Source organism: Mesocricetus auratus, unplaced genomic scaffold (genome assembly GCF_017639785.1).
Source record: "Mesocricetus auratus isolate SY011 unplaced genomic scaffold, BCM_Maur_2.0 Super-Scaffold_100004, whole genome shotgun sequence".
Classification (NCBI taxonomy): domain Eukaryota; kingdom Metazoa; phylum Chordata; class Mammalia; order Rodentia; family Cricetidae; genus Mesocricetus; species Mesocricetus auratus.
The window spans coordinates 44,247,872-44,271,855 of record NW_024429189.1 but is presented as its reverse complement, the minus strand read 5'-3'; the positions used below and the strand labels follow the sequence as shown (position 1 = coordinate 44,271,855).

Sequence of the window (23,984 nt, the reverse complement as noted above, 5' to 3'; positions counted from 1 at the left end):
TCTGCGGATCCGAATCAGGGAGGCGCAGCTCCGATAGCAGCACCCGGGACGGGCTCCCGGTGTGTTTGCCCCAACTGTTTAAACTGCTTCAAAGCGCCAGAGCCCGAGCGACCTTCAGCAAACAGCTGCTAATCTCTAGCCAGGGACAGCTGTCCTAGGGAGGACTTGGGCAGCGGAGGGCCTCTCGCCCGCACTCCGCCCCCGTGGGACCACAGCCCACCAGACTCGGCCACGCCCGGACCGCTAGAGGATGATCAGCAGCGGAGGAGGCCGAGGGGAACAGGGGAACTCTGGCCGGAAGCCCTCAGGCCTTTGCCCCGCCCCTCTGGCCCCTGCCTGGTCCCTTTACCCTTGCCCCGCCCTCGGGTAAGCCCTCTGGTCCTTGCCCCGCCCCTCTGGCCGCTGCCTGGTTCCTTTACCCTTGCCCCGCCCTAGGGCAAGCCCTCTGGCCCTTGCCCCGCCTCGCTGGCCCCCCGCGTGTCCCTTTGCTCTTGCTCCGCCCTTTGCGAGGTCTTCAGACCCTTTCGCTGCCCAGGACCCTTGCACGACTCCAGGCCCTCGCCCCGCCCCCAGGCCCTCGCCCGGACCCTAGTCCTTGCCTCTTTCTCAAGCCTTCACTCCGCCCTTACTTCCCCAGGTCCTGGTTCCGCCCCCAGGGGGCGGGGGGGCGGAGCGGGCTGGGACTGGCCGGACACTCAAGGGAGCCTGCTGTCTGCTGGATCCCGGCAGCTCCGTCGAGTCCCTGCCGCCGCCGCACCTCGGCAGCCAACGTCGCGTCGCCGTCGGGGATCCTCAGTGCAGCGTTCGTCCTCAGCATGATGGACTTGGAGTTGCCGCCGCCAGGACTACAGCCCCAGCAGGTGCTGTCCCGGCCCTCGGGCTTCTCGGCTGTGCCAGGAAGCGGGCAGGAGCTCGAGGGGACAGTGGTCCCGGGAGGGAGGGGCAGTCCGAACCCAGACTGCGACGGCCGGACCTGAGAGCTGCCCCGCCGGGTCGGGAAGGCAACGGGGGATGTTGGGGCAGCGATGAGAGTAGGGACGGAGCCTGAGGTCCCCGGGGGCACTGGGGTTGGGGTGTGGAGGAAGCTCGGGCTTCGTGGGGGCAGAGGGCAATACCACCACCTCGCTGGGTCGGATGCTCAGAGGCGGCGGGAGGGGGCGGACGCCGGCTTTCCTTGCCGGCGCAGTCCGGCCCTTTCCGGGCTTGCGTAGTTCCCCAGATTCGGTGCCGGTAAAAATGTGCCTAGTCACGGGGCCGTGCTCGGGGGGAGCTGAGGTCTCCTCGGCGACCGCCCCGGAGCCTGCTTCCCTTCCCGGGCCGCGACTTCCAGCGCGGGGGCGAGGGGGCCTCGTCCCCTTGGCCGTCTGTGATTTCCTCAGCCCCAGAGCTCGTCGTAGGTAGGCTCAAGCCAGTCCGGCTTGATCTAGAAAAGCCCGGCCCTCTGGGGGCGGAAGAGAAAGTCACCGGGTGACCCTCGTGCTCAGGCGCCCCGACGGGCGACCGGCGGACAGGGCTCCGCGCGCGCGCTTCCTCGGCCCCGGGAATCCGGGGTTGGCCTCACGTCAGGGGAGGGCTTGAGGACCTGGGCGGGCTCAGAGGTCCTGGGCGGCCGCGCGCGGGCCCTGTGTGTGCTGAGCGCCGTGACTCGCGGGGCCCCACGCTGCGTGTGTGCGTGGCAGTGGCCTCCGGGTGGGTGACAACGGCCGGTTGGCAGTCACAGAGGCCCTCGGTTGGCCCTTTCCTGCTTTATAGCGTGCAAACCTCGCTGCTCTGGGGCCAAGGGACAAGTTGGAGCTGTTGATCTGTTGCGCAATTGTTATTTTCCCCTGGGCGGCTTTGTCTTTGGATTTAGCATTACAGAATTGCAGTCCCAGAATGTGTAAGGCAGGATATTCTGTTCCTTGCCGTCAAGGGTAAGAGTTGTAGATTAGAATTTGTTGCTTTTTATATTGATGATGAAGTTTTGCGTTTAGCTATTATCCCTCTCCTTGTGTCATTAATACATTTTCTCTTGCTGTTTGGGATTTTTTTGCCTCCACGATTTCTTTACATATTAAGAACTTTTATGAACAGAGAGGATGGGACGCTTTCGTTTCATAACCCTTTGTTGATAAGTTTTGAAGGCTGTTATGTAAGTGAAAACCAGTTTCTGGTCATACTTCAGGCACTTTTAAAGAAGTAAGTGCTTATGTTGCCAAAAATTGTGTCGTACTTGGGTTTTTAGAAAAAGAAAACATTTAGCTCAAGGGAATGTGTAACTTGTTAAACGGTAAGTTAATTTAAATGTTAAATCGCTGACCCGAAGGTCCTGATGTAAGCTTTTAGTTACTGACAATGCATTAATTCTACTCCCTCCCTTGAACTTTCCCCTAGAAATGATTGGGGTTGTAGCCTGGTTTTCATTAGGATGAATAAGTAAACTGTACTGTCTGATCTTCTGTTCCTCATTAGTAATCAAAAGGACTGCTTGTCTGGCCACAGGATACACGATGCAAACGAACTTTGATTTTAAAGTTTCCTCCCTTTTCTGTGTAACATGTAGCATAACATTTCATGTACAAAAATGGCAGGTGTATGGCTTTCTCCTCATGTGAAAGCTTTCTTTTGCCAACATTTCTTGTTATTTACAGACATCGACTTTGAAAAAAATAATTGAAGATTATAATTCATCTTAAAATCATTTTTTGGTAGTCCAGAAGGATTTAAATTGAGTTACAGATTTGAGCAAATGGTTGTGTTGTTGGAGGAGGATATGGTTTTAACTGCTCAATGATTCTTCATCTCAGGGGAAAAATCATCCATTACTCTTTTCAGTGGTGTCTTGGAAAGATAAAATACTTTTGAAGACAAGAGATGAAGTTGATATTGAACGAGACAGATGGATTATTTTTAAAAGTCGAACATAGAGAAAGTGGACAGGCCTTTCCTCTGGAATGACTGTTAAGCAAAATCAGCTTGACTTTTTCGATATATGGTACGTCTCTGAGATGTTACAGAAACCGAAGGTGGATTAATAAACACACAATTACTTCAGTCTTTCTGCCTTAAAAATAGCTAGGGCCAGAGCTGGGGATATGGCTCAGTGGTTAAGAGCACTGGCTGCTCTTCCAGAGGACACAGGTTCAATTCCCAGCATCCACATGACAGCTCACAACTGTCTGTAACTACAGTTCCAGGGTATCCAACACCCTCATACGAACATACATGCAGGCAAAAACACAATGGACATGAATAAAATAATAAATAACTAAAAAAATAACTAGGACCATTTTGAAATTGCATTTATATTACTTGGGCCCTTAAAAGCAATGCTGGGGGAACCATCCTCTATTTAGGATTACCAGGGAGAGTTGAAAGCCAGGTACATGATTCTTTTTAGTGTTTATTTTTATTTATGATGAGTTGTGCTCAGCAAAGCTGCAGGAGAAAGGAGCACTTGAGCAGTTACACTTATTTCTGGATGTTTCCTTCATTGTGAGTGAGCATATTTAAAAGGTTTTCATAAATCCATCCTTCTTAATTTTTCCTTGAACCAGGGTTAGCTTGAGGATGTAGAAAGAATTTGGAACTTAGATACTAACTAGATAGTAGGTAAGTAAGTGGATACTCCTTTGCAAGCCGAGCAATATGGTAATTGCCTCAGATGTATAATTTCTCAGTACCCCCATGGGGAACATTTTTTATCTTCAGTTTTCAGGTTAGGAGAGAGCCCAAGACGACTCCTCCAAATGTTTCATGTTGAAGATAGAATTGAAACTTAGCCTGACTCCTAGGGTTCTGAATCTCCACTTCCAAACTGGACCAAAGGGAACGTGAAGCAGGGCCACAAAGCTTCAAGTGGGTAGATTAAAAAAGCAACAACCAACAACAAAAAGCCAACCAGGGAGGGAGACTGCACTGTCCCCTCTTACCAAGGACGTTAATAACCATTGGGAGGGAGCGATCCTTCGAGACAGCAAGTGCGAGGAAACCGGCAATGGGATGGTGCCTGTGGTCCTGTCCAGGAAGACACAGAAGCAGGCGGCTTTCATTTGGAGAGGCAGGATGTTTTTTCCTGTAATTATCATTTTTAAAGCAACATCCCAGAGTGCTTCACATTTTCCAGTGACCATTTTTCCTTTTTCTTAATTAAATCTTTCAACTGCCCATATCTTAGCCTTTGTTTACACTCTCCTGTGTTTATTTTGGGGTGATGATCAAAATTCCATTTAATAAGTAGGGGATGTTGTACAGTGTGGCCAACAGGATTGAACTAGTTTGATGGAAACTGGATTTGGGGGACAGTGAGTTGAAAACAGCTAGCAGAAACCTGTTAGCTCAAACTGAACCCTGATCCCCTGTCTCGGTGCCTGTCCATTGAAACCAGCATTGAGAGCTCAAGCCTATTTGGTGTACCTGTAGCTTTGGGACTAGTACATTTGGAGGTAAACTACTCTGTTTCCTGATCTTTCCTGTTAAGTCTTGTTAGGGATTATTGTCTGATTTGTCCGGATTAAATACGCTTCAGGCTCTTCAGGGGTTTGTGGATGATCTACCTGGATTTCGTGCATGTGAGGCTAGATACTTGACTGGGTCACCCACTTCTGCATGTGCTGAACTCAGGGTGGAGGCAACTTGCTAGGAGTAGTCAGTGGTTACCCTGCTTTTCTCCATCCGTGGCTGTTAAAGGACCGTTTTGATAATGTGATCTCCAGGAGGTATTGAAATTTCATTGTTGTAAGTGCCAACAACATTTAGCAAAAAGGGCTTGAAGGTACTAAACCAAGACTTGGACAGTTGGCAATGGTATGTTTTATAGACAGGAAAGCAAAAATGTGGGTTTAAGTTTATGGAGAAACGGGGCTGGAGAGATGGCTCAAAAGTTAAGAGCACTGACTGTTCTTCCAGAGGTCCTGAGTTCAATTCCCAGCAACCACATGGTGGCTCACAATCACCTTGAATGAGATCTGGTGCCCTCCCTGGCATGCAGGCTGCATACACAACAAATAAAAAAAAAAAAAGTTTATGGAGAAACAAATGCATTCTTATGAGAGTTTGTCCCTAAGAAAACCAAAACAAAATCCTAAACTGGAGTTCAAAACCTTAAACAAAATCCTAAATTGGGTTTCTCAGTATATGCCTTTACTTTAATAATATTAAGAATTTTGAAGGGCTGGAGAGATGGCTCAGCAGTTAAGAGCACTGGCTGCTCTTCAGATGACCCCGGTTCACTTCCCAGCATCCACATGGCTGCTCACAACTGTCTGTTACTTCAGTTCCAGGGAATCTGATACCTTCACACCAATGCACATAAAGTTAAATTATTAAAAAAAAAAAGAATTTCGATGAATCCACTGTCGGGAAGCATTACAATTCTAATCTGTCATCTTTCTAGCATATGAACAGTAACACTGACGTCACAAAGCCTTGTGTTTGAATTCTTTGTTGAGAGACTGGATGGTTGGGGTATTGGGGATCAGGTCCTTGCACATGCTAGGCCCAAAGTCCACCACTGAGCTTACCTCCCCGACTGTGAAAGTCCTTCTGTACTAGAGTGCAAGCATATTTTCCCCAGACCATTGTAGTGTGAAGACAAATCCAGGGCCTAAGCAGAACTCTGAGCACCTAGCTCATCTTATCCAGGCCGTTTTGATGACAGGCTCACTCTTAGACATGGTTACAATCCAGCAACAGCTGCCTCCTGAAGGATCTGTTTAAATGAAATACAATCTACCCGCCATACCATTCACGTATTTAAAGCCCATTCAGTAGTCCGGTTTGTTTATAGTTCCATATCATCACTATAATTAATTTTATCACTCTTAAAAGAAGCCCCAGGCTCGATAGTAGCCACCTCCTACTTATTTTTCTCCAGTTCCCCAGGCATCTGATAACCACTTGGGTATTTGTTTTTCCTTCTGGATTTGTCCATGCTAGACATTTCATAGAAATGGCGTGGCATGGTGCTTTGAAGACTGACCTTTTTATGACACATCCTGTGTCACCATTCCTTTATACTGCTGAGTACTATTCCATTGTGTGGGCATATATCACATTTCAGATCGTGGAACACTGAGTTATTTTGACTTTTTTTTTAAAGAAAGTATTTATTTTTAATATTTTATTTATTTATTGTGTATACACACAGTCTTCTGCCTGCATGCCATGCCAGCGGAAGGCACCAGATCTGATTCAAGGTGGTTGTGAGCCACCATGTGGTTGCCGGGAATTGAACTCAGGACCTCCGGAAGAACAGTCAATGCTCTTAACCGCTGAGCCATCTCTCCAGCCCGAGTTATTTTGACTTTTAACACTTCAAACTTTTGTTTATTAGATTCATTTCCAGCATTTCAGATATTGATGCCCAGGCCGCATTCTGTATCTGGTCCATCTCTAGGGGTGGCTTTAGGCATTAGTGCTGTGCTTAAGGCATCCCACTGGATTCCAGTTGCAGTGAGGATTGAGAGCTGGTACCTTAGAGACCTAACTCAGTGCCTGTGCAAATTGGAAGTATCCTGTGGGCAGTGATTTAGAAAAGCTGGTTAGAATGCCTTAGTTGTGAAAAGCTCTTGTGTTTGTTCACAGCCTGTGTTCCAAGTTAAGTTGGAGAATGTTTAAAATGCAGTAAATATGGCCTTTTGATTTTGATGATGACCTTGTAATCAACAGGCTTTCCCCAAAAGAACCAGTCAGGAGTGTGGATAACCTGCGGTGAGGTCGTTGAGGAATGGCATATATAAAAAGGCTGTCTGCGGCCTAGAAAGCTGGCTCAAGAATTAAGAGTGGATCCGAATTCCGTTCCCAGCACCCAAGTCGGGAGGTTTACAACTGTCTATAACTCTAGCTCCATAGGGCCTGAGCCTCTGACCTCCCTGGCACCTGCATGCACTAGCATATACCCCCACACAGACTCAGTGAGAGCCAGGAGTGTGGTGGGTCATTCCGCAATTGCAGCCTCCTGAGGAGGATTGCTGGCAGTTGGAGGACAGTCTGGCCTGCAGTGTAGAACCCTGTCTCCAGACACAGGAGGAGAATGGAATGCTCATGCTGGGCTGGGTGTTGAATGTGGATTCCTGGACACTTTTCATTCCTGTGCTTTGTTCTCTTTCTCCAAAGAAAACTCTACCTGAACTAACTTTTGAATTGTGCCTGGCTGTTACAGGCAGCTGTATAATCCTGGCCACAGTGATCAGTACTTATATTGCAGAGCTGTTTTCTGATTCACTCATTTGGAGCTAGAGGCAGGCTGACTCTGCTTGTGGGTACATGAGGGGTGGGGTGGGGGCCTACTGGGTGTGCCCTCTGTGGCTGCCCTGTATGGTCTTTGCACACCTCTGCCCTCACTCTTGCTTCTGCTCAATGCTGCCCAGCATAGCTGGTTGGGCTCCACCCCAGCCATGCCAATAGCTGCTTGTTGGGATATATTTAGTCACCTGACAGGGAGCTAGTAAAAGTTTGACTCCTACTGCTTTAAGGTTTTGAAAAATGGTATCTTATTTTTATGTTTGTTGAGAGGAAGGACATGGATGTTGGGGGGCTGTGTTGATTGTGTCTTTAAGTGACTGGCCCACTGAAAGGGGGCATTGGAATTTTCCTCTGTCAGATCTGATGGTCTTTTGCTGTCTTAGTGGGAATTTGTAGATTGCTCATGGTTCAGAACCCAACCTCTGCCCAGCCCAAGGCATTAAGTTGGAGGGGAAGTGGTTGTGGTTGGTGCCTGCTGGGAGCAGAGCCTTGCAGAGCTGTGGCCACCAGTGGCACTGCTGCTGCTGCTGCTGCTGTTCTTAGGGGTGACCAGGATTGGACTCTGTTGTCTGTTCTGCTGTTCTTAGGGGTGACCAGGATTGGACTCTGTTGTCTGTTCTGCTGTTCTTAGGGGTGACCAGGATTGGACTCTGTTGTCTGTTCTGCTGCTCTTAGGGGTGACCAGGATTGGACTCTGTTGTCTGTTCTGCTGTTCTTAGGGGTGACCAGGATTGGACTCTGTTGTCTGTTCTGCTGCTCTTAGGGGTGACCAGGATTGGACTCTGTTGTCTGTTCTGCTGCTCTTAGGGGTGACCAGGATTGGACTCTGTTGTCTGTTCTGCTGTTCTTAGGGGTGACCAGGATTGGACTCTGTTGTCTGTTCTGCTGTTCTTAGGGGTGACCAGGATTGGACTCTGTTGTCTGTTCTGCTGCTCTTAGGGGTGACCAGGATTGGACTCTGTTGTCTGTTCTGCTGCTGTTCTTAGGGGTGACCAGGATTGGACTCTGTTGTCTGTTCTGCTGTACTGGGCCAGGCATTTGTTTGTTTTTTGTTTTGTTTTTTTCTCGAGAGAGGATTTTACACTAGCCCACACTGGCCTTAAACTGGTCTTAAACTCAGTACGCTCCTCCTCCTTCAGCTTGAGCTCACCTTGCCTGGTAAGCCACGGAATATTGTTTCCATGAATAGAGAGTATTGGAAAATCATGACATTTTGTTGTTAAACCATTAAAGTCCTGGTAATGAAAATCACCCAAGGTAAACATGCCATTTTATCTGTAGTAGGAAAAAGTGCCAAGTTTTGAGGGTTTTGTTTTTGTTGCTGGCAATTCCCAATGAAACAGTGAAACATACATGAAAAGATACCTTTTAAAGATCTGCTTTATGGTGTGCTGCTGGCTTGGGGGTCCTGCACCAGCTCTTATGTACCTAGTGGTTCCCAGGCTGAGAGCAGGCCTTCCCTAGAAAAAGTTTCACATGTCACTAGAAAATGTCTACCTGGTTTGAAGCAGTTGGTTCTGACTAATCCAGGGGCCGCTCCCTGGAATGTGGGGGGAGGCGACTGTGCACCTTAACACTCTTCTCATTGACCTTGACTAGTACAGTCCTTTATCTCCGGATGTGGGTCATAATGGCTGCTCTAGGGAAAACCCTGGCTTTCTTCTGTCCCCACCTGCAGGAAGTCCAGAGCTCAAGAGGCCTGTGTCTTGTGTGCTTTAGTTGTTCAGAGTTCACATGATAAGGCCATGGCTGAAAAATATCGGTGTGTGCACTGCAAAAGACAAAAGTAGAGAAAGGAGACACTCTTGGATTTGTTACCAGCTCACCCCTCCCTGTGAAGATAGTCAATCTCTGGTGTCCCTCAGTGTCTCAGAGCGTGTAGTTCTAGAACCTGTGGGTACTAAACTCCTCAGATGTTCAGATCCTCCTTGTAAAATATGCATACTCTATACACATCCTTTCTTATTCTGTAAGTCATCCTTAACTCCCTGATGACACTACCTAATGAAATGTAAATGCCCATAAAGAGTTAGGGGATAATACAGCATGTGTGGTACAGAGTCCTTTCGGTTGAATCTGCAGTGTGAAATCCTCGGATATGGATGAACAACCACACTGCAGCATGGCAGTTTCCGGGATGGAGGAGATTAAACTGTTTGTTGAAACCCTGCTAGTACCAGCCCCTAGACATGTTCTTAACAAAAGTCTAATAGAAGCTGGCAAGATGGCTCAGTGGGAAAGTAAAGCACTTGCTGTGTGAGCCTGACATCATGAGTTCAGTCTCTAGAACGCATGTAAAGGTAGAGGGAGAGAGCCTGCAAGCAGTCTTCCACGCATGCACCATGCATGCATGCACATGTCCACAGACACATGTCATATGACAAAAATAATGAGTCTATGTAGATATCCCATTATAGATGACAAAAGCTATTTGGAGTGGTTAAGCTACTTTCCAGGATCACACTGCATGCATGTGACAGAACGGGGAATTTGCATGTCCCTAGTCCCTGCTTTCTGGCTCCTGGTTTACTGCTTCACTCCCTTTTCATTCTGTCCTTCTTGAAAGGTGAAAGTATTTTCTTTTGTTAGCGGCCAGATTGTGAAGGCCTCTTTACAGAGTTCCAAAGAGTTCTGCCAAAGGGGCGGTGTTTGCTCCTGTACCCAGCTTCTCTGTAGAGAACAAACCTATAGTATAGCAGCTACCAGCAGGCCCCACCCTCTGCCTCCTGTACTTAGAAGACTCCTGGCTGCAGAACACTGATGGACATTTTCTGCCTTGTTTGTAGGGAAACTCACCATCTCCTCACAGAGTGAACTGCGTGTGCCTCTCATTCTCATGGAATGGAGGCAAAGAAAGAGAGACTACAGATAGCTCTAGAGACCAGGCACATTGTCTTGATTCAAGAAGAGCAACTGGCCCAGATCCTTTCCCACTGAGGGCAGTGTTGCCTGGTATGTTGGAACACTGGTCCAGGGGTCTAGAGCTGCAAGGAGGTGACCCCAAAGAGGTTATTTAATATTATTCTTGTTTAGTATATAAAGAGAAAGACTTAGAAACACAGCCCATATTTCTTTCCTCGTGTTCTTTTTACTTGATGTCTGAATACTGAGGTTAGAGTGAGAAAAGCTGTGAATGGCTGAATAGATACCAAGTTAATGGTGATGCCATGGTAATAGTGATGCCAAGGGGATAGCTTAGTGCTTAAGAAAAAAGCTAGTCTGTGGGTGCAAACTCACCCTTTTTGACCATCATGAAGGAAATAGCTAGCTAGTGTCCTCGAATAAAACACACTTAGTCAGGATTATAGATTGATGGAGTAATTTACTTTCACTGTATCCCTGGATTGCAACTGTTTGACTTTTGCTTTTTGAACAGACTTGCCATGGTGGCAAAGTTAGGCTTGAATGCTCTGTGAAGTCCAGGATGGTCTTAAGCTCACCAAGTCGTCGGCCTCTGAGATTCCAGGTCTGCAGCATGTGCCAGCATCCAGATCGCAGAATTCTCTTAGTGGACATTTCAAGATACTGTCACGTTTGTTCTCTTTTAAAAGCCAGTATTAAGGCTGGAAATCTAGTTTGGGAATAGTAGAGTGCTTATCTCGATTGCACAAGGCCTGAGGCTCAGTCTCTAGCAGCATAAACTACGCCTCCCAAAAGATAATTGTTTTTATCTTGAAAGGTGTGTGGTGAAAGGGTGTATGCTAATATTCTTACGATGCAATACATCTTGTACTCAGTAATGTTCAAATATTGCTATAGGAATAGAGTTAAGTAATTTTTCTGTGACTGGCATTCGGTCACAGATGATACGAAAAGTGTGCTTTGTTACTTTGGTCATTTGAACTATAACCTCAGACCTCCTGGTTTACAATGAAAATACTGGATTCTGAGACTAAATAATGTGTACTTACTCATTGCACAAATATGCATGAGGCCTAAGCATGAAGATTTGCTGTAATCTCTCAAGATAGTGTAGCAACTGTCTTTGAAGGACAAGAATTTCTGAAATTGCTCTCTCTAGTTACTCTAACCCTTTGGCTCTTTGTACTGCTGAATTACAGGGTGTGTTTTATATGATTAGTGTGACTTCAGTAATGGTGTCTCTTCTGCTGGGGTGTACATTCTTATGGTGCTTGGCATTTGCTTAGTAAGCAGGAGGAGGGAGCCTCTACCATCTAAGAGCTTGGTACTCAATACAAACCATGAGGCTTTGACAACACCTGAGAAAATACCACTTCTGCTTGGCGTGCTTAGGGTGTCTAGAAGGGGGTAGCATTTTCACGGGTTTTTGGATTTTCTAGCCTGTAGATTCATGTTTTCATTTTAGAGGCCCCTTAGTAAAGCTGAGAACAGAGCAAACATGAGCATCTAATGTGGTGAGAAAGTTAACCTGGTCGGGTGGGGTGGGTGAGGTGATGGGCGTCCAGTCACACTGATTATTAGTATTTACCCAAGAAAGAGAAACACATGAACTCTCTGACTTCTGTAGGCTTGGCAGAAGGGCCCCCAAACAAGCAGATGTGGCATGATGGCAGTTGCAGTGTCCTGGGCTCTCCCGAGCCCTGAGCATGGTGCTATGTGCTTTAACAAACTACTTTTGTTGGGCACTATCCTTTTACCCCCTGAATGGAAGGAGCTTTCTTTCAGTAAAGGAGAGAGGCCTTGCAGAGAGACTTACGGTGGGTTTCATTGTGGATCATCGTGTCTGTGATGTGTCAGTAAAATACTTCAGTGTGGGCTCTGGGATGCAGATAATCCACAAGTCGTAGCTACCGTTGTCATATCTGTCTTTCTCAGGAGCATTTGGATGTGTAGTGGGAGGTTTCCATTGGCCACTTGAAAACCAAATCCCGCCTCCCTTAGCAGCTGCAGCAGAGCTCAGACCCCTTTGCTCTGTTGAATTCTTCGCCTTAAGTGTCCTCTTTTCCTGTATCTTCCTTATGCACTCATTGACTTTAGTATGTGGAGCCTGGTTGGAAACTAAGTCTGCTGAGACTGAAAGCCAACCTGTAGACGGGCCTTTCCTGTACTTCAGCCCAACACAGGCCACCCATTGCCCAGGCTCTGGATCCCTATGGTTAAATGGGCCTGTCTCTTCACTTGCACAGAATTTCTTACTCAGGGATTCTGGCCTAGAAACCTAGGGTCCTGTCCAAATAAATGGATAGAGAAGTTTGGAGATCAGCAGTGAATTTGGAGGAAGGCTAAATGCAAATGCACACAGAGCAAACCCATCTCCTTGTCCTCTCCTCACCCCACCCCTCCTTTGAAGGCTTTAAAGTATTGTTTTGTAATATCACTTCAAAAATAACTTTGGCCTTTAAAGTCTGCAGTGCAGTGGAGAAAAGAAAACCTCCTGGGCTCCTGCAAGAGGGATGGCACAGCTGAAGGGCGTTTACATTGGCCACTGTGTTGCCATAAACAAGTTATGGCCTCACCTTCTAGTTGTGCAGTGGCTAGACCGGGAATGTAACCTGAAATGTGGTTTCTTTCACAGTCACTGACATTTGCTAGAGGAGATAGACTTATTAGCAGTGTTGCTGCCACACCCTGACCTTCTCCTTTACATTTTAAAGATGCATTTACATGCCTTTTCCATATAAAAGATCATTCTGGGAAGACTGGCATTATCTTGGCTCTCTGTTGTGTTAGAACCCACTGTGAGGTGAAGTGGGTGGGCACTGTCATCTACATGGTTAATAGCAAAGGTGCTCAGTTCTTCCAAGCTGTCCAAGCAGCCTCCCCAAAGAAGGGGCTGGAGAGTTCAAGCCTGTGTCCTAGAGTGGGCGATAGATAACTCACTGTCCGCTCTCGCCGGCTTCGGATCTCACTGTCACTGTTCCATGTTTGCTGGCAAAAGCACTAAAGCTCTTTGTGCTTCCGTTTCCTTACTCCAGAGTGACGACGACACACTGCCCACTTGGTGGATTGCTGTGCACCCAGACGAGGCGGCACAAGTTTTGGAACACATGTTTTGAGCACGTAGAAAGTATGTGATGAGTCGTGGCTGCTATTGTTGCAATGTAATGCCTACTTTATCTGGACTTAGACTATCCACAATTGTAACCTTCCGTTTTCTTTCTTTTTTTTTTGTTTTGTTTCATTTTTGCTTTTTTGAGACAGGGTTTCTCTGTGTAGCTTCAGAGCCTGTCCTGGAACTCCCTCTGTAGACAAGGCTGACCTTGAACACACAGAGATCTGCCTGCCTCTGCCTACCGATTGCTGGGACTAAAAGGTTACCGCCTGGCGTAACCTTCCATTTTCAAAGCTCAGTGTGACCGGTGCCTCACACAACTATATAGTGGGCTTAATTAAAAGATTAACATTAAGGAGAGGATGTCTACATTAATTTTAAGAAAGTGAAACTTACATACTTTAATACTCCTTTTTTCAGTTTATTTTCATATTTATGGGCGTTTTTACTTGTATGTATGTCTGTGTACCACATGCATGCCTGACATCTTCAGAGTTAGAAGAGGGCATCAGACTCCCTGGGAATGAAGTTACAGACAGATGTGAGCTGCCATGTGGGTTCTGGAACAGGACCTGGCTTATCTGGAAGAGCAGAGAGTACTCTTAACCATTGGTCTCTCCATCCCCTAATAATCCTTTAAGAGACTCAAATTGCTCCCATAGCAATCAGCAACAATGAGTGCCATAATGCATTTTCAAATGTACCCATCAGAAAGTAGTTGAAATATAATTTCCAAGCCCAGGGTTAATTCATGTCTTTATTTGGAACAGAGCATAGGATACCATCAAACTAGTCATTAAGAGCCCTCTTTGTGATTCAGAGTCACAGCGGCTCTTTGAGATAATTGCTGACAGATACCTGGAGTGTTTGGAAGGGAATGTCCACACACCACACACATTTCATGCTGTCTTGTTGGGTAAGATTTATTGTCATATGCCTGAGTGTGTTTGTCACTTTTCATATCAGTAATTTTTGTTATATGTTAAAATAATATTTGAGCAAATTGGATTAAATACATGCTTAGAATTAAATTTATTATGTTATTTTGTAATTGTATCTAACAATAACATTACTTATTACTCACGTTATATTTCTCTTAGAGTTACTTAGCACATTCTCTAAGTACTTAAAATTAATGTATATTTTTACATTAAAAATTAACTTTCAGTTGTATAATGTGTATCACAAAAGCAGAAACACTTAGAGGAATGCATTTTAGGAATCTTCAGTCTTTATAGGTGCAGAAACAAAGGCTGAAGGTTTCTATAAATCATTGGTTCCCAGTCCCAGGTAGGGTCAGAACCCGGTCATCTTTCTGGTGACTCACACAGCAGACCAGGACTTCAGCCCCTTACTGTACAAACTGAAAATGGGTCCTTAACAATGCCACACGCCCATGGCCCCCCCGTGAAAGACTGGTGTGTTCAGTAGGTGTTCACCATGTGTGTCATTCTTAGGCAGTGTAGTTAACCTGCCTGAGGTCTCTCATGCTGCTCATCATGTCTCAGAACTTGAGTCAGAGACGGCTTGTTTATTCTGTGTCCCCGGCACTTTAGATGTGACTTGTGTATGTATGTGTTCAATGTGTGCACAGACTAATGCTCCGCTTAGATCAGACTGGACACTAAGCTTTCTGGTCTTGACCACCACCTTTATGACTACCTTTTTTTGTTTGTTTTTCAAGACAGAATTTCTCTGTATAGCCCTGACTGTCCTAGAACTCACTCACTTTATAGACCAGGCTGGCCTTGAACTCACAGAGATCATCCTACCTCTACCTCCCAAGTGCTGGGACCAAAGCTGCTCGACCCCCCCCCCCACACACACATACCACTTTTTGACAGAGTTTTAGCAATTAGTGCCTAGTCAAGAAATCCTGCTTGCTCTTGCTGTCAGACACAGAGGATGCATGCCCTCATACAGAGACCGTATGCAAATTGGTGAGGTGTCCCTTGTATTTTATAGAGCCAAAAAACAATTCATACTTGCTGGGTAGTGGTGGCATCTATCTTTAATCCCAGCACTCGGGAGGTAGAGGCAGGAGGATCTCTGTGAGTTTGAGGCCAGTCTGGTCTACAGAGCGAGTTCCAGAACAGCCAGGGCTACCCAGAAAAAGAAAAGCCCTTTCTCAAAAAAACAAAGCAATTCATGCTCCAAACAGTTCACAGTTGAAAAGAAAGTTAGCAGACCCTTTGGAAAGTACCCTCAAGGTGCCTGCAGTTCATCAAAAAGGCTTTCTGAGTGTTGCCTAAATATAATTCAGTATGTTATATTCATATCTTAAATCCCTTACTACCACAGACGTGTCTCAAGATACCAGGCTTTGTGTCTGACTGCAACATTTGGTTCCTACCCATCCCTCAAGCCTGCTTGTTGCTATTTTTAACTCCTTGTTAAGTGGCTAGATCTGTAAGTGATCTTGAAGGTTAAGCTAAATAATTTAGGTTAGGGGCCCTAAAAGAAGATAAAGGAAAACACAACTAGTTTAGAAGCCTCAGAGTTTCTGTGACGAGCCTCTGACTGTCAGAGAGGTCCAGGGTGGAGACAGCAAGGCCCTCGGCCGCCTGTCCTGGCGGCTGGGCTTGTGTCCGTCACTCGGTGAGGTGCAGTAGGCTAGGAAGAGGGAAGGGGTGCTCCTTCCTGAAGGTTCTTTTGGTGGTGAGGTGTGCATGCCGTTCTTACGGTAACCGAAGTCTTCCTCGAGTGCTTTCCCTTACCCTAAAGATTGCTTGTCACATGAGCTGTTCTCCTGATAGAGTAGCAGCCACCCTTTTGGGGTGTAAAACCCTAGTCCTGCTCTGTCTGCTCTAGCACACCCAGGCTGTAACTCTTGAGAGCCAAGTGTGGAGCTTCTCATGGAAAAGTGAGAGCTGTGTGTGTGTGTGTGTGTGTGTGTGTGTGTGTGTGTGTGTGTGTGTTCCACAGCAGGTGGTCTTACCCACTGTTTGGAAAGGAACTAAGTGTCCTTTGTGAGTTCACGTTGACCACAGTACAAACAGGCCTCTGGAGAAAGCCCGGGTTCTGACTGCCTTCCCTTTCCCGTTTTGCATTGTCTTGCATCATGCATTGCAGGTTATGGACAGGGCAATGGGTGAGAGTTCCAGTAAACTGGCAGGATCATATTTCTTAGATCGAGTGAGTCACTGCTAAGAACCTTGTTTGAGAACAGGAAGCAACCCGGGAAAGTGCCTGCACATGGTAACCTGCCAGACGGAGGAAGCAGACCACTTTCTAGCCTCAGCGGAGGGGAGGGTGCTCCACAGCCTAGGAATGGCACATCCCAGAGCTAGGCTTTACCCTTGCTGACTCATCGTTCGTGGTGTGAATTTGGGGATACTTACATGGTTAAAATCTCTAGTTGTTGACTACTGAGGGAAGGTTTCTGTAGTAGGAAAATAGGTTAAGAGTCAGCCAAGTATATAGGAGTTGCTCAACCAGTTTTTTCTAATGTTACTGTGGTTTCAGACACAAACTAAACAATATTTATGCCTGATTTAGAGAGCTGTAAGGCCCTCTTTGACCCCATACTATTCTGTATTGTTACCTATACTATATATTTTAATCACCTATTTCACAGTAGTAACACAATTAAGAATTAGAAAGTTAATCCACTATTACCAAAAATGCTTGTGTGGGGGGCCGACCGCTGTGAACGCTTGGTCTCTTCTACCGCTGCTGGAATTTTTGTTGAAAAACAGTTGGCAGTTGTTTTGTCTGTCGTGTAATGCAGTGTGGGACAGGAGCCTTAGAGAAGTAATGGATAAATGTTTATTATAATTTCTGTTCTAGATAAGTTTCAGACTGTAGAACATAAGTCATGTTTTCTGGCTGATCTTAATTCAAAAGTGTCTGGGGGGAGCTAAACCAAATTTACCTTCTAGGTGGATAGTAAGGTCACCTGGACATCATAATAAGGCATATGAGAGGACAACAACAACCATGTTCTCACTCTGAAAGCTCTAGTAACTAATATTTGGATGAAGGAAGGAATGCAGAAACGAGTCCCAGCACTCAGGAGGCAGAAGCAGGCGGATCTCTGTGAGTTTGAGAAACCCTATCTCAAAAAAACAAAAAAAAAAAAAACAAAAAAAAAAACAGAAAGTTAAACTAAGGTTTTCTTTTTTTGTGTTTTTTTGTTTGTTTTGTTTTTTGAGACAGTGTTTCTCTGTGTAACAGCCCTGGCTGCCCTGGAACTTGTTTTGTAGACCATGCAGGCCTTGAACTCACAGAGGTATACACCTGAGACCCCAGCATTTGGGAGGTTGAGTCAGTAGGATGATGAGTTTGAGTGTGAGGTCAGCTAGGCCTTCATAGTGAGATCCTGTCTCAAATGGGGGCACAGGGAGGAAAGAAACAATAAGTTTTACTTTAAAGTTGGGAGCAAACGTCAGTTTTCATTCTAGGCTAAATGACAGGTGCAATTTATTATTTTTGGCAGTTTATTAAGATACTGTTCTTGCCGGGCGTTGGTGGCGCACGCCTTTAATCCCAGCACTCGGGAGGCAGAGGCAGGTGGATCTCTGTGAGTCCCAGGCCAGCCTGGTCTACAGAGAGAGTTCCAGGAAAGTCTCAGCTTACTGAATAGCTTTTATTTAGAATGAGAATATCATCTTTGCTTAATTTTTTTTCTCTTTTAAAATCATCTAAGCCTAGTAAGCGTTTGTTCAAAGAACTAAAATTCTCAAGATGTAGTTGGCCCCAGTGTTAAGGGCCATGTACAGAGACGTTATTTCAAAATGGCATGTATTTGTTGCCCAGTGATGGATTACCCAGATGGCAAATGATCATTACACATTTTGAATATAATCTTATTAGACCATGTGGCAGTTTAACATGAATTGTCCAACATTTTCTTACTGTCTTTTGTGTAAACTAAGTCTGTAGCAGAATTTGGAACAAACAAAAACTTGGCCCACATGTCCCAAGGCTCACCCCTGTGCTTGTGTTACCTTAGGCAACTTTTCCCAGTCTAAGGAAATACCTGTTGGAATGCTACGCCAACTTCCCTGCTTTAGTTTCCTCCTCAGTCTGTTTTTGTGGCTTTCTATCTTGGGCGACGGCAAGGTGGGGGTGACGCGAGCTGCTCTCCAGAACTTTGGCGTGGGCAGTTTTGGTTCTCCTTAGGCTCTTCCCTTCCCTGCTGTCTGCTGTCATGTTCTCGCTTGTTACGGGCACTACCCTAGTATTTCCTCTCAGATGATGTCCAAGCTTCACAGAACAGTGGGTCAGGGATGGGTCTTTGTGGTATAAGTCATGCGCCAGTCACAGGGTTCCTTACAGGAAATGCTTGGTGCTTATTTGGTCATTACAGAAAACAGCACTCGGGCTGTGGGCCTCCCAAGCGGTGCTTTGGGTTAACAGACTTCTGCGTAGTGCTTGTCCAGTGTTAGACTTTGAATGCTTCATAGTATCCAGTAGCTGAAGCCAGGTCATTGTGGCACACACTTGGGGAAGCTGGGGCAGCAAGATTGCTGTATGTTCAAGGCCACCTTGGGCTCAATATGAAGCCCTGTCTTAAGAGGAAAAGAAAATCAAAATTTCAGACATTTTCCTTCTGAAACTTGTATGGAAATCTAAAACAGCAAAGCATGTTAGGCATAAGAAGAAAGTCACTCACTGTTGCTGCATTTGCTGCGTTCTGGTCAGAAGATCTGCATTCAGGCCTATGACCATCACTCTGAATGTGGCCGATCTGTTTTGACGCCAAGCAGCATCAGTCCTGGCTTATTCTCACATCACATGCATCCAAGTGCCCACAGAGACCAGAAAAGGACATCAGATCCCCTGAACTGGAGTTACAGACATTTGTGAGGCACCGTATAGACGCTGGGAATTGAACATGGGTCCTCTGGAAGGACAGCAGGTACTCTTAACTGATGAGCCATCTCTCCAGCCTTATTTTATTGATTTCATTATAAGTGGTATACTAAATGGAAATGGACTTCAGCTTTCCACCAAAGTTGATGTTCCAGAAACTATAGCTATGTATCAGAAAACCTGGTTTAGGACTGGAGAGACGACTCCAGTGTCAAGCACAGTGGCACGTACCTCAATCCCAGCACTTTGTGGATGGAGAACTGTTTGGGTACAGAGTGAGACATTATCTCAGAATAATAATGCTAATTAAAATGAAATCTTGGTCTCTCTTTGTAAGATATCTCCATGTCTTAAACTTGATGTCTTCTGTCTCTCTAGAACAGTGATTGTTCTAGAGAGTGTTTTAGGAAAATTTTTAGGTTTAAGGGTCTAGGTCAGTGGTGTGGTACGCTTAGCATATACTCCCTTGATACTTTTATAGGCAGTAAGAAGTCCTCTTTAATGATTCAAATTGTGATTCGAATGGGTGGCTATAGATACTGTTGCTTTTAGTGAATAGATGGAGTAAATGGAGTTAACAGTGCTCTTCTAGATTGCTAGATCTCTACTTTGATTTAGCATGACTTTGTATTCTCTCCCATCAAGGATAGCATACAGTGAATTAACCCATGTGGACCATCTTGACCATGCTTTCTCCTTCCTTTTCTTTCGTAAACACAGGACATGGATTTGATTGACATCCTTTGGAGGCAAGACATAGATCTCGGGGTAAGCCGAGAAGTGTTCGACTTCAGTCAGCGACAGAAGGACTACGAGCTGGAAAAACAGAAAAAGCTTGAGAAGGAGAGACAAGAGCAACTCCAGAAGGAACAGGAGAAGGCCTTTTTCGCTCAGTTACAACTGGATGAAGAGACAGGAGAGTTCCTTCCAATTCAGCCAGCCCAGCACATCCGGACAGATGCCAGTGGCTCTGCCAGCTATTCCCAGGTACACTTCATTCTCAGAAGAAAAGTATGGTGGGAAAACTCTAAAGTGGACCAACTGCCTGGATTTGAGTTGTCTGCTGTCTACCATGTCTTTTGTGACTAGGTCAAGGTCCCAAGCTTAGCTTCCTGATGAGTTCAGTACCTGAGCTCCTCTTAAGGGTCCTTGTGAAGATCAAGACACAGATCACAGGGAGCACTTGGAGAATTACAGAGATACCCTGTTGGGAGAGGCTGCAGCAGCAGTGCTGTTGGTAGTGAGCTGGTGTGCATTGCTCCGTGTTGTGACAGGCATTGCCCTAGTTGTACGAATAATCGATTTAACTTACTACATACTGTGATTCTCATATATCGCCAGACAACTAAAGTTCAGAAGGGTTAAATCATTTACCCAGATCACTCAGAAAATCAGGGGAGCTTGCTGCCCAGCACAAGGCCCTCTGTTCAATCCCCCAGTGCTGTTTATTGAGGGAGAGGGGCCAGAATGGGACTAAGATTTGAATCCAAGTGACCTGGTTTGAACTTGTGCAACAAACTGATTTCTGAAATATCATTACTTTGTATCATTATTTAAGGAACAACTCTGGATGCCAGTCATGACTCGGGCTCAGCAGTAGAGCTTTTGATAAATTCTTTTGTGCCATTCCTTCATCCAGGTGGCCCACATTCCCAAACCAGATGCCTCGTACTTTGAAGACTGCATGCAGCTGTTGGCAGAGACATTCCCATTTGTAGATGACCATGAGGTATAAAAATGGTTGCTTAATAGCAAAACTCCCTTGTTTAGTATTAGTCCCCTTAATGTGACCCCAATTATGAGAATAGAAAAAAATTTTAGAAGGACAAATTTGACCAAAGAAGTTCTTTGTTAAGGGAATTATACACGTATTTATACAATGTGTAAAAACAAGACGTGTGGCCGGGCGTTGGTGGCGCATGCCTTTAATCCCAGCACTCGGGAGGCAGAGGCAGGCGGATCTCTGTGAGTTCAAGGCGACCCTGGTCTACCGAGAGTTCCAGGACAGCCTCCAAAACAATGCAGAGAAACCCTGTCTTGAAAAAAAAAAAAAAACAAGACCTGTATTCCATATTAAACCACAAGTCAATTATACTATGTAGCTACAAAAAAAAAAAAAAATGAATCGCCAGGCGGTGGTGGCGCACGCCTTTAATCCCAGCACTCGGGAGGCAAAGGCAGGCAGATCTCTGTGAGTTCGAGGCCAGGCTGGACCGATAGCCTCCGAAACAATACAGAGAAACCCTGTCTCGTAAAACCAAAAAAAAAAAAAAAAGTTAATTTTCCATAGGAAATGGATATAGGTACATAAAATATTTTGACCAGTAAAGAGCAACTATTAACAATCTTGCCAGGCATTGGTGGCGCTTGCCTTTAATTCCAGCACTTGGGAAGCAAAGGCAGCGGATCTCTGTGAGTTTGAGACCAGCCTGGTCTACATAGCAAGTTCCAGGACAGGCTCCAAAGCTATCCAGAGAAACCCTGTCTCAAAAAAAAAAATTCTTAATCTATTGTTTGAAGCACTCTGCTAGATGTTATAGATAGAAATTAAGCCCAATGATTATTTTTATCCATTTTGAAATCTACCCTTAAATACGTGGGCAACAACCTGGTAAATTGTAAATGGAGTCATTTGGGAAGGAAGAAACATCATTTTATAGAAACAGTGATCAGTAATCAGAGAGCTGCAGACCCCACTGCTGTGTGCTCTGCCTGCCTTGGCTCTCTTGTAAATGCCTTGTCAATCTTAGGTTTCTTCACCTGCATTTCAATCACTCGCCCTGGATATTTCCAGCCATGTTGAAAGCCCAGTCTTCAGCCGTCCGGATCAGGCTCAGTCACTGGACAACTCTCTGGAGACAGCCATGACTAATCTAAACAGCATACAGCAGGACATGGAGCAAGTTTGGCAGGAGCTTCTTTCCATTCCCGAGTTACAGGTAAGCGAGCTCTGTGAGTGTGCTGTTTCCTATGTGGCCCCTTAAATTAGTCGTCCAGTTATTTATTATTTACATGTCACCTACTTACAGGAAGAAATTGGGTGTGTGTTTGAATTACTCATGAGAATCTCCCAGGCTCATTTAACACATACAGATTTAGTTAAGCAGGCTGAATATTTCAGGATAGATTCATTCTAATTCTTAAAACTAAATTTAGAGCTCTGACAATCATATCTGTCTTCTGAAAATGAGAGTTATTGGAATTATTGAAAAGAACAACTTGGAAATGGGGGTAGAGAATTGATCTAAAAAAAAATACCTAGCCTCTACTCATACAATATGAACTTCTTTTCCAGTGTCTTAATACTGAAAATAAGCTGCTGGTTGAGACTACCACTGTTCCCAGCCCAGAAGCCAATCTGACAGAAGTTGACAGCAATTACCATTTTTACTCGTCCATCCCCTCACTGAATAAAGAAGTGGACAGCTGCAGTCCACATTTCCTTCATGGATTTGAAGATTCTTTCGGCAGCATCCTCTCCCCGGAAGATGCCAGCCAGCTCAACTCTTTAGATTCGAATTCCACATTGAACACAGATTTTGGTGATGAGTTCTACTCTACTTTCATAGCAGAGCCCAGTGGCAGTAGCAGCATGGCTTCCTCTGCTGCCGTCAGTCAGTCACTGTCTGAACTTCTGAGCGGGCCTATGGATGGCTGTGATCTGTCACTTTGTAAAGCTTTCAGCCAGAAACGCCCCGAAAGCACAGCGGAGTTCAATGACTCCGACTCCGGCATCTCACTGAACACTAGTCCCAGTCGAGCATCCCCGGAGCACTCTGCAGAGTCTTCCATTTACGGAGACCCACCGCCTGGGCTCAGTGACTCTGAGATGGAAGAGCTTGATAGTGCCCCTGGAAGTGTCAAACAGAATGGTCCTAAAGGACAGCCAACACAGTTTTCTGGGGATACAGGGCAGCCTCTGTCACCAGCTCTGGGGCACAGTCCTCCTGCGCATGATGCCCAGTGTGAAAGTACAACAAAAAAAGAAATGCCTGCGAGTCCTGGTCATCAAAAAGTCCCATTCACAAAAGACAAACATTCAAGCCGCTTGGAGGCTCATCTTTCAAGAGATGAGCTTAGGGCAAAAGCTCTCCATATCCCATTCCCTGTTGAAAAAATCATTAACCTCCCTGTGGATGACTTCAATGAAATGATGTCCAAGGAGCAATTCAATGAAGCTCAGCTTGCATTAATCCGAGATATACGCAGGAGAGGTAAGAATAAAGTCGCCGCTCAGAACTGTAGGAAAAGGAAACTGGAGAACATAGTAGAACTGGAGCAAGACTTAGGCCACTTAAAGGATGAAAGAGAAAAACTACTCAGAGAAAAGGGAGAAAATGACAGAAACCTCCACCTACTGAAGAGGCAGCTCAGCACCTTGTATCTTGAAGTCTTCAGCATGTTACGTGATGAGGACGGAAACCCTTACTCTCCTAGTGAGTACTCCCTGCAGCAGACCAGAGACGGCAATGTATTCCTGGTTCCCAAAAGCAAGAAGCCAGACACCAAGAAAAACTAGGTTCGGAAAGATGGAGCCTCTTGTTTTGAGCTAGTGTTTGTTTTGTACTGCTAAGACTTCCTACTGTGATGTGAAATGCAGAAACACACTTTATAGTTAACTATGCAGAACTATAGCCAAAGCTAGAGTAGAAATAATATGAAACTACAGAGCATTAATGTCTCAATGTTGAATCAGTTTCATTTTAACTCTGAAGTTAATTTCTTAGGGCATCATTTGGGCTAGTTTCTGTGTAAGTGTAAATACTACAAAACTTATTTATACTGTTCTTATTTGTTACATTCATAGATTTATATGACATCTGGCTAAAAGCAAAATATTGCAAAACTAACCAAACCACTATACTTTTTTATATACTGTATGAACAAAAATGACATTTTTATATTAAATTGTTTAGCTCTGACAAAAATTAAAGGAGCTGGCACTAATAAAGGAATATCATGACTTAAA

The 23,984-nt window shown here is 45.3% G+C and overlaps 1 protein-coding gene and 3 long non-coding RNA genes across 8 annotated transcripts; 3 read left to right on the top strand and 1 right to left on the bottom strand.

The window, feature by feature from the left end:
- The first annotated feature begins 670 nt into the window (after nt 1–670).
- On the top strand, nt 671–23,984 carry Nfe2l2 (nuclear factor, erythroid 2 like 2). Of its 5 annotated transcripts, none has more exons than XM_013121650.3 (6): nt 671–860; nt 13,122–13,213; nt 19,736–20,002; nt 20,655–20,744; nt 21,766–21,954; nt 22,311–23,984. In XM_013121650.3, the coding sequence occupies exons 3-6, from the start codon at nt 19,739–19,741 to the stop codon at nt 23,532–23,534; spliced, it is 1,767 nt and encodes a 588-aa protein (XP_012977104.1). In that variant the 5' UTR covers nt 671–860; nt 13,122–13,213; nt 19,736–19,738; the 3' UTR covers nt 23,535–23,984. The 5 variants fall into 5 exon arrangements, with proteins under 5 accessions (XP_012977104.1, XP_005065189.2, XP_040601555.1 ...); XM_040745621.1 differs by lacking the exon at nt 671–860 and adding an exon at nt 1,477–1,913; XM_005065132.4 differs by lacking the exon at nt 13,122–13,213.
- LOC121140398 lies at nt 1,920–4,148 on the top strand. Its single transcript, XR_005877214.1, has 2 exons — nt 1,920–2,974; nt 3,691–4,148. It is a non-coding gene; the product is annotated as an uncharacterized LOC121140398 (long non-coding RNA).
- LOC121140397 lies at nt 4,936–11,972 on the top strand. The gene is made up of 2 exons (XR_005877213.1): nt 4,936–10,176; nt 10,601–11,972. It is a non-coding gene; the product is annotated as an uncharacterized LOC121140397 (long non-coding RNA).
- LOC121140396 lies at nt 17,773–18,941 on the bottom strand. Its single transcript, XR_005877212.1, has 2 exons — nt 18,816–18,941; nt 17,773–18,711 (listed from the first exon to the last, which is right to left on the bottom strand). It is a non-coding gene; the product is annotated as an uncharacterized LOC121140396 (long non-coding RNA).